The sequence below is a fragment of the Arachis duranensis genome, chromosome 3 (genome assembly GCF_000817695.3).
Source record: "Arachis duranensis cultivar V14167 chromosome 3, aradu.V14167.gnm2.J7QH, whole genome shotgun sequence".
NCBI lineage: Eukaryota > Viridiplantae > Streptophyta > Magnoliopsida > Fabales > Fabaceae > Arachis > Arachis duranensis.
The window spans coordinates 72,929,087-72,938,513 of record NC_029774.3 but is presented as its reverse complement, the minus strand read 5'-3'; the positions used below and the strand labels follow the sequence as shown (position 1 = coordinate 72,938,513).

Genomic DNA, 9,427 nt, shown 5'->3' with positions numbered 1-9,427 from the left:
AGAGATACAAACAAACGAATAAAGCAGAAGACATAAATCTTATCCACATGTTTATTTGGTTCTTGCACACTGGATCACCTATTCTGTATCTGTATCAATTGTATTTATTCATTGTAAGAAACGTGAAAGACATTATTTAAAAGAGTTGATAGTTAACTTAGTTTTTGAAATTACATCCTATTTTAATTTAGTTTTTAAAAATTTTAATTTATTCAATTTAATTTCTCAACTTAATATTTATAATTTTCGTTAGTTTTTAATTTTATTTTTGTCACAAAATCATTAATGAAGTGTTAAGATAGACTAATAGTTATCATATTAAACTTTCTAACGATTATTTAACGTAATAGTTAAATAGAATTAGGACTTTAAATACTTTTGAAAAATGACAAATTGAGAAAAAATAGTTTCAATTATTACTTTAAATAATTGTTAGAAAGTCTAGTACATAGAATGGCTGTCAGTCCATATATGCAACGGTTTTGTGATAAAAACAAAGTTAGGACTAATGTGAGTGGTAAAAGCTAAGTTAAGGAACTAAATTGAATAAATCGAAACCTTAGGAATTAAATTGAGATGCAAGTGTAATTTCAGAAACTAATCTGAGTATCATCTCCTATTATTTAAATTAAAATATCTAATTCAAAATTCTTTAAAAATTGATATGAACTATTACTCTAAAATAATTAAGTTTCAAGATATTTAGGCCTAACGGATTCTTTTGCTAATTGCTAGATATTTACCAATACTACAAATAAAGATCTTTTGCAAGTAAATATATGACTATGGTTGAAATACTAAGATGTTATATATGAAAATTTGTTTGATTGTAAAGATAGTTATAAAAACAAAAATGTCATAAATACTAAGATACCTATCATTGTATTTCCGAATCCAAAGGCTATTATATATAGCCCAATTTTTGGCTTCTCTACCATACATTCATAGCTACTAAACATGGAAAAGAGAGTGGCAATCATTGGGGCAGGAACGAGTGGCCTTCTTGCCTGCAAATACACTCTTGAAAAAGGGTTTAATCCAATTGTCTTTGAAGCTGAGGAAGGTGTTAGAGGCCTATGGAGGCATACCATAGAGTTTACAAAGCTTCAAACCACCATTTCAACCTACCAATTCTCTGATTTTCTATGGCATTCTGTTGCGAAAGAAGAAAGCCCAAATAGCCAGCAAGTGTTACATTATCTTAACTCTTATGTTCAACGTTTTTCTCTCTTTCCTTACATTAAGTTCAACACAAAGGTCATGGAGGTAGAGTATGTAGGAGAGTCTAGTGAAGAAATGGAGACATGGGAATTATGGGGTGGTAATGGTAGGCCCTTTTTCTCTAAGGGAACATGGCATATTGCAGTCCAAGATACCAAGACCTTCTCCATAGAGGTATGTGGATAAATAGTTTTTATATTCTAGTTTAATATTTTTTTATTTTTTGACGAAAGTAAATATGAATTCCATTGAATTATAAACAATACAATTATAGAAATAGGGATTTGAAATAAGAAATGAGTGTTATCTAACATTCTAAAGTGAAAAGCTTAATCAATTTGAGTTGATCTAATAGTTAGCTTACTAGTTTACTTAAGCAGGTATTAGGGATTTAAATCACACCTTATGTATGTAGCAATAATCTATTGGCCATTAATCAACTCTTAAATGGAGTTTAGATTTGCAACAAATTAGTTGTTAGATTGCCATATTGGTATATCATGAGAAACCAAAAAGTAAAAGACTTAAATAAGCTAAGAAGAAATTAAGTTAAATTTGGGAAAGAAGCAACTACTCCAAGTGATTCCCGAAGCAGCCTCTACAACCTCTCTGTCCATGATTACTTTCTCAAAAGACAAGGCGGTTTCTAGCTTTCGAAATGTTTCAGCAAATTAAGGGAAACAGAGAAAGTTTACGCTCACCTTCCATCTCCTGTACAAGTTGCGTCTTTGCCTCTAGCCATCATTGGCCAAATAGAGACACTTAGTGGATTAGAGAGGCAATGCAGGGTTGATTCCTCCTCTGTTTAGCATCAAGTGCAGTTACATGCCACTAGTGTGGCTGCAAATCGTTGGCGAATGAGTTAGAGAATGGGAAGCCTCCCATGTAGTGCCCTCCACACGAAGATCTTGGTCTTGTTTGGATTCTTCAAACTCCGAACAAACTTCGAGATTGGTTTTTGCTACATGATAGTGGGACAAAGCTATAGAGACATGATGAAAAAAAGAACTATTTAGTAATTAAATGCATTATCATACTTCCCACTTTTGTCCAAAGACCGAACCAACTCATAGTCGCCATTAATTGGAGCTATGGCTCGGATTCGTAGGCCAATCACTGGCAAAAGTAAGTTCTGTATTAAGTATTGGTTCCATGAATGCCCGTCAACAGATAAATCTTCCACCCAGTAGCCTTGAGTAGCTTCATTTGTGTTCCTTGGAAAAGTGGGAGCTTGTTTGAAAATCCATGAAACAATTAAAATTCTTTTTTTTTGGAACAAATAAAAAGGAATAACTTGATTTTCTTTGAGAATTTTTATTTTTATTTTCTTATTTATAAATTAGATAAAAAATAATTTTAAAATTAATTTTCACATAAAAAATTTAATATGTCAAATATAAAAAATATTTCTATTTATATATTTTAATAATAATAGATGTTTAATAAAATATTTTTATCAAGAATAAAATTGTAAAAGAAAAAAAATTAACTCATTTAAGAGTTATTCCAAACTAAAAAATTAAATTCTATTCTATTAATATGATAAAGTCATTTTAAACCATAAATTGAGTGTCAAATAAAAATGAATTATATTCTTAGAAAATAAAATTCTTTTCTCATGTACAAATAGTTCTAACAAATTCTAAATGAGTAGGATTTAAAAGCCATGGATCTTAAAAAATTTAGATATAAACTTTCTCCAACATAATTTTTTATCGACTATTAATCTATTATCTATTATAATATATTAAAAGAGAACTCAAAGTAATATTATGGCGAATGGATGACACCTAAAATTCTAAATTTTATATAAAATTGTCATGTCACTTATTGCAACAAGTCAATAACATAGTAGAAAAGTATTATTTGCTTAGAACTATATTTATATTATTATAGAGAATAGCATCTATATAATCAATCTAACATTAATCTTATAACTTTAGGCACTAAATTATTTAATTCTATAAAAAAATATAGTATAAAGATATTAATTCATAAGAATAGTCTAAATTCTAATATTGTATATCTTATTTGAAAAAAAAATTTATTTAATGAAAATCTTTTTATATATCTATCTATCTAACTATCAATTTATTTATAATGTATAAAAAAAATTAAATAATAACACAATTAACTCTTGACATATTACATAGCTTTTAATATTGTAACATAAACAATTAATGACCTTATCATTTTATAATTGTTATGAAACCACTCATCCCAAAAACTTAAGCTAATGGGAGAAGGCAACATTAATGGTTATATCTCTAACACTCCCCTTGCATAGGCTTTCTTTTTCTCTTTTATTTGCCTTATGCTATTTTCTTTATTTTTGGGGTTCACTAAGGATCGAACTCTTGACCTTTTGGTTATAGAGTTCTGATACCATGTTATGAAACCACTCATCCCAAAAGCTTAAGCTAATGGGAGAAGGTAACATTAATGGTTATATCTCTAACAATAATTTTCACTTTTTCTATCATCACATTATTTTTTATTCTTCTTTTATAGTGTGTAGGCTTATATTTTATTTTTTTTATTCTTTATTTCTGGGTAATTTACTCTATACCTTTTAGTAGGAATGTTTTTTTAATAGATATAAATTGATTAATAAAATCAAATACATTTTCTCATTTTATTCTTACTTTTATTCATATTTACTATATAAATCAACATTCATTTTACACATCTTTTATTTTTATTTCTTCTCATGTAATTTTATGCCTCACACTCATTCTTTTCTATTTTGCTAATGTTTTGTATAATTATTTAAAAAATTAGGTTGATTGCCATAATTCTTTATTTTAGTTTGCTAAAAAATTTGCTTATTATATATTGGGTAATGAATGCCTAAAACACTTTAATATATGATATTATTATGATGTTTTTAAATCTTTTTTCTATTTTTAATCAAACTAACTTCTTTAAATATTAAAATGTATAATGTATTTATAATTAAATTTAAAAATAATTTTTAAACTTTTGTTATTAAATAATTTTTTATATATAAAATTAGTTTATTTTAGTTCTGTGCGCGCGACGGATTTAAATTTGGTATTTTATAAAAGAGAAGTAAAATGTGTCATAAACTTGTTTCTTGTTGTTTTCTTTTGAATAATCTTAATTATACAACTAGAATTAGACAAATAATCAACACCTCATGAAAAAGTTGAAAATGTATGTGCTTACGTTCATTCCTTCATTATGGAGGGGAAGCCATTTACGACTTTCCGCAAGTAATTGCATGTGATAAATGCTAACTGTATATTATTTTACTCTTTTCTTCTAATACCATTATAATAAAACGTGAAACAATTGGCCTTAGGATCAAAACAAGTAATTACATCCTACTAGCACTTTTAAAATATTAACAGGCGGCATGTGTATGGTATGGTGTTAAAAATATTTTTTAAATTAAAAGAGTGTAGAAAGATTATTGAACGCGCAACTATGGCACGGTGTTCAGTTCCTTTTGGGTCAAGTAATCACTCTTTTTATAGACCGTAATGGAAATGGAAAAGACTCGATACAAAATTTATACAATAAAAATAGCAGGAGAAATAAAAAAATGTAAATTTTGTTGTCTGTTTGGTTAGTCAAGCATGAACTTGCTGTAATATCTCAGTGTAGATTCGAGGTCTGTCTTTAATAAGCTCAACTCTTTTGAGCTTTTCTAATATGCACAAAAAATAATGGGTCGCACTAGGAAACTTGGTACAAATATACAGATTTATTTCACTGTATTTCACGTAATAACACGTGTTGGTCCCATGTTGCAGTTTGCAGCTGGCCCAGAGGGACTGGTGGGAGCTGACGGGAGGTGAAACGGAGCCGGCTTGGTGGGGTGAACTTCAACGGGATTACAAAGATTACTCGTTCCGTTGGTTAGGGGCTCTCGTCATGGACCTTGTTTGGGTCTGAAAAAAAAAGGATGGAACCTATCACTTGGTTCTTCACTTCCATAGTGTGATAAACAGGGAAGGAAATCCCTAGGTTCAGTGCGGAGGACCACCATCGCTGGTGTTATTGCTGCCGCTCCTGTTGGTGGCGCGCGGGATAAGCCTGTGGTCGAAGTCGTAGGAGGCGGTGAAGGTTGTGAGCCACTGCACGAAGCAGCAGTTTCGCCTTCGAGTTGTGGAGCGGGGGACCAGCGATTCGTCATCTGGTAAGTAAGGAGTTGCCTGGCCCTTTCCTAATCCTCCGTGGTTTTAATTAAATAATGGGCTCATGTATAAGATTATCTGGTATTAATAAATGTTGTCTTGGTCTTTGTTCTGTGGTTGTATATGTGTGAAGATATAGTGGATAAGATAAGTAATTTGTTGATGTTGTTGTAATTAAATTTGCAATCCATTTCTAAGATTAAAAAAATATATGTTCGAGGAGGCAAAGAAAAGAAGGAACAAGTACTGCAATTAGGAGATATACAAGTACGGAGAGTTAAATTTCGTCTTATGCATGATGATTCTTGCTTGTGAAAATGATTATTATTCTGGGAAGTAAGCGGATGGTAGGTAGGATGATGAAACTTAGGTTTTTTGTTTCATGTGAGACATGCCATGTAATGGGAATCACGATGAAACTTGTATAGGAGGTATAGTAAGACGCTGAAGTACATATTGGTTCAACTTTTTTAATTGCTGCCATTATTTGGTGGAGAGGGTGTTTCACCCTTTTGTTTATAGTTGTAGTGAGAACTCTTTTATGTCTAGGATGGGGTTTGGCTTGTTAGTGTTTCTAGTGAAGTTAGTTAAGAAAATATATAGTTAAGAAAATATATAATTGCGGAGGTTTAGCTAGGGGGTAACATGAAACTGAAATTATATATATATATAATGAACATGAATTAGAATTCAGTTAAAAATTTTATTTTTTTCAACTTATTTCAATTAACATTAGTCAATTTTTTTAAGAATATGTTATTTTTCGTAAATTTTAAACTGTCAGCTCCGTAAAAAATTGAAAATTTTTATAACTAAAATATAATTAATTCTCCATAACTTAAAGTCAGCTTTTTATAATTTTTTTATAACATATAAATAATATTTTTTAATCTCAACTAATATTTGAAGTCCCAAAAAAAATTATTTATATTTAGAAACCCTAAACATCGATTGAGTAAATTAATTCATTATTTTAAAAAGAACATTAGTTTTCGGAACAAGGAAACGAACATAAGCTTTGATCCCAACGTCAATGTATATGCATGGTTATATATCAACGTAGGGAAAAAAACTAATGTCGGGTATCGTACCTAAAATTAATTTAGTTGTCCAATTTTTTGAAAAATATTTTATTAAAATTATAATCTGGGCATTAATAAACCCTATTTTGACGGTTTATCTTATATTGATTTTAAGAGATTTTATCACATTTTATCCACATTTATTCGATGAAATAGCATGGTTTTGTGATTGTCTCCTTATTTGTGCTTAGATGTGAAAACATGCTTTTAGACCCTTAATTTGATGATTTTTATTCACCTTTGATTCCACTAGATGCCTTGATGTGTTTGTTAGTGATTTCAGATTGAAAAGGCTAGGAATGGATTAAAGGAGTAAAGGGGAAAGCATGCAAAGTGGAGAAATCATGAAAAGTCAAAGAAGTTGAACTCGCCCATGGACGCGCCCGCGAACCTGACGCTTGCGCGCACCTTGCGAATCACCCCATGGACGCGTACGCGTGTTGTGCGCGTACGCGTCGGTGTTGGTTTATGATTTTTTAATGGTGAATTATATGATAAAGATGTAAGTTTACAGATTTTTCCTTTAATAGAATGAAAGAGATATTAATAAAAGTAGGACCCACATTTTAAATAATAATAAAATAATAAAAAATAACTATAAAAGGAATTATATTCTCTCTCTATACCACTCACATCTGTACACTAGAGTGCCCCTTTTTTAATAAAAACGTGGCCAACGAATTCTCAAGGGTTGTGGAGCCCAATCCCAACCAACTTTAGCGCCAGAAATGCTATTTAAAGCCAAGGATTGAAGAGCAAAGGGGGGATTATCTCACATTAGTTCATTAGGATTAGTTTAGAAGTAGTTTCTAGAGAGAGAAGCTCTCTCTTCTCTCTAGAATTAGGATTAGGATTAGGTTTAGTTCTTAGATCTAGATTTTAATCTTTGCTTTCACCTTCTTCTACTTCTATCTTCTCAATTCCTTGTAGTTACATTCATTCTTCTTCCATTCTTTTGTTGTAATCTCTTTTATGTTGTTCTTGTATTTTGTTGTAGATCTACTTTTGTTCCTTCTACTCTCTTTCAATTCAATAAAGGTAATTCATAATAAATGTGTTTTTTTAATTGTTATTGTTAATTCCTTTCAATAATTGTTGTTAGATTTCATTCTTGTTGTCAATTTACTATGCTTTTCTTTTGTGCCTTCCAAGTGTTTGATGAAATATACTTGGTTGGATTTTAGGGTAGGTTTTGTTCTTCTTGGCCTAGGTAGAGTAATTAGTGACGCTTGAGTTATCTAATTCCTTTGTTGATTGATGATTAGAAGTTGCTAATTGATTTGAATGCCTCTAAAACTAGTCTTTCCTTTAGGAGTTGATTAGGACTTGAGGAATCAAATTGATTCATTCACTTGACTTCCCTCCATGGTTAGAGGTTAACTAAGTGGGAGTAATGGATAATTTGTTATCACAATTGAGGAGGATAACTAGGATAGGACTTCTAGTACTTATATCTTGCCAAGAGCTTTGTTAGTTGTTAGTTTATTTCCTTTGCCATTTATATTTCTTGTCTAAAATCTCAAAAACCCCAAAATAACTCACAACCAATAACAAGACACTTTATTGTAATTCCTAGGGAGAACGACCCGAGGTTCCAATACTTCGGTTTATAAATTTAGGGGTTTGTTTTAGTGACAAACAACTTTTTGTATAAAAAGATTATTGTTTGGTTTAGGAACTATACTTGCAACGAGAATTCATTTGTGAAATTCTAAACCATAAAAAATCCAATCATCAAAATGGCGCTGTTGCCGGGGAATTGCAATGGTGTTATGTTATTGGTTATTGTACATATGTGAATATTGTGAATAGCTTGTCTCTTGTTTGTTTACTAGATTTTATTAGTTTTATTTTGTTTTTCCATAATGAATTCTCACTTTGGCTATGAGTTTGGTTCTAATTGTGTTGTAGGAAATGTGGACTTCAATGGTAACATGTACCAAGGATGGAACACTCCAAGATGGGAGGAGTCTCAAGGAATTGATCACTCCTATTGGCAACAACCTCCGAATACTTATAGTTATAATTTCCCTCCTAATGCATGCCAATTCAATGGCTATGGTGACTCATTTTATGAAAATCAACCACCACCATATGCCTATGAATCTTATCCTCAACATGATGCTCAACCATACTCACAAGCCTCTTTCTATGATCCATATCCATCATATAACCAATCATCTATGCCATATTCTTATGACCATTGATGAGTGGATAATTTATACGCTTTTTGGCATTATTTTTATATAGTTTTTAGTAAGTTTAAGCTACTTTTAGGGATGTTTTCACTAGTTTTTATGTTAAATTCACATTTCTGGACTTTACTATGAGTTTGTGTGTTTTTCTGTGATTTCAGGTAAATTCTGACTGAAATTGAGGGACTTGAGCAAAACTCTGAAGAAGGCTGACAAAAGGACTGCTGATGCTGTTGGAATCTGACCTCCCTGCACTCGAAATGGATTTTCTGGAGCTACAGAACTCCAATTGGCGCGCTCTCAACGGCGTTGGAAAGTAGACATCCAGAGCTTTCCAGAAATATATAATAGTTCATACTTTATTCGAAGAATGATGACGTAACTTGGCGTTGAACGCCAAGTACAAGCTGCTGTCTGGAGTTAAACGCCAGAAAAACGTCATGATCCGGAGTTAAACGCCCAAAACACGTCATAACTCGAAGTTCAACTCCAAGAGAAGACTCAGCTCGTGGATTGATCAAGCTCAGCCCAAACATACACCAAGTGGGCCCCGGAAGTGGATTTATGCATCAATTACTCACTTATGTAAACCCTAGTAGCTAGTTTATTATAAATAGGATAAGTTACTATTGTATTAGACATCTTTGGTCTCAGTTTTGTTTTATTCTTCATCCTGGGAGATCATTGATCACGTTTTAGGGGGCTGGCCATTCGGCCATGCCTGAACCTTTCACTTATGTATTTTCAACGGTGGAGTTTCTGCACA

General features: G+C 31.5%; 2 protein-coding genes across 2 annotated transcripts; both read left to right on the top strand.

Annotated features, from left to right (window-relative positions):
- The first annotated feature begins 914 nt into the window (after positions 1-914).
- Positions 915-5,858, top strand: LOC107479541 (putative flavin-containing monooxygenase 2). Its single transcript, XM_016099668.3, has 2 exons — positions 915-1,395; positions 5,001-5,858. The coding sequence occupies exons 1-2, from the start codon at positions 958-960 to the stop codon at positions 5,043-5,045; spliced, it is 483 nt and encodes a 160-aa protein (XP_015955154.1). The 5' UTR covers positions 915-957; the 3' UTR covers positions 5,046-5,858.
- Positions 5,859-6,162: 304 nt separating this feature from the next.
- LOC127745673 (extensin-2-like) lies at positions 6,163-9,212 on the top strand. Its single transcript, XM_052258852.1, has 3 exons — positions 6,163-6,968; positions 7,464-7,504; positions 8,378-9,212. The coding sequence occupies exons 1-3, from the start codon at positions 6,946-6,948 to the stop codon at positions 8,671-8,673; spliced, it is 360 nt and encodes a 119-aa protein (XP_052114812.1). The 5' UTR covers positions 6,163-6,945; the 3' UTR covers positions 8,674-9,212.
- The last annotated feature ends 215 nt before the right edge of the window (positions 9,213-9,427 follow it).

What these genes read in the sequence shown, in the direction of transcription:
- LOC107479541 (XM_016099668.3), top strand. Translation starts at nt 958, where the DNA reads ATGGAAAAGAGAGTGGCAATCATTGGGGCAGGAACGAGTGGCCTTCTT. An exon ending in CCAAGACCTTCTCCATAGAG is followed by an intron (nt 1,396 to 5,000) that starts GTATGTGGATAA and finishes CCCATGTTGCAG; the next exon opens with TTTGCAGCTGGCCCAGAGGG.
- LOC127745673 (XM_052258852.1), top strand. Translation starts at nt 6,946, where the DNA reads ATGGTGAATTATATGATAAAGAT. An exon ending in GTGAATTATATGATAAAGAT is followed by an intron (nt 6,969 to 7,463) that starts GTAAGTTTACAG and finishes ATTTTGTTGTAG; the next exon opens with ATCTACTTTTGTTCCTTCTA. An exon ending in TCTCTTTCAATTCAATAAAG is followed by an intron (nt 7,505 to 8,377) that starts GTAATTCATAAT and finishes ATTGTGTTGTAG; the next exon opens with GAAATGTGGACTTCAATGGT.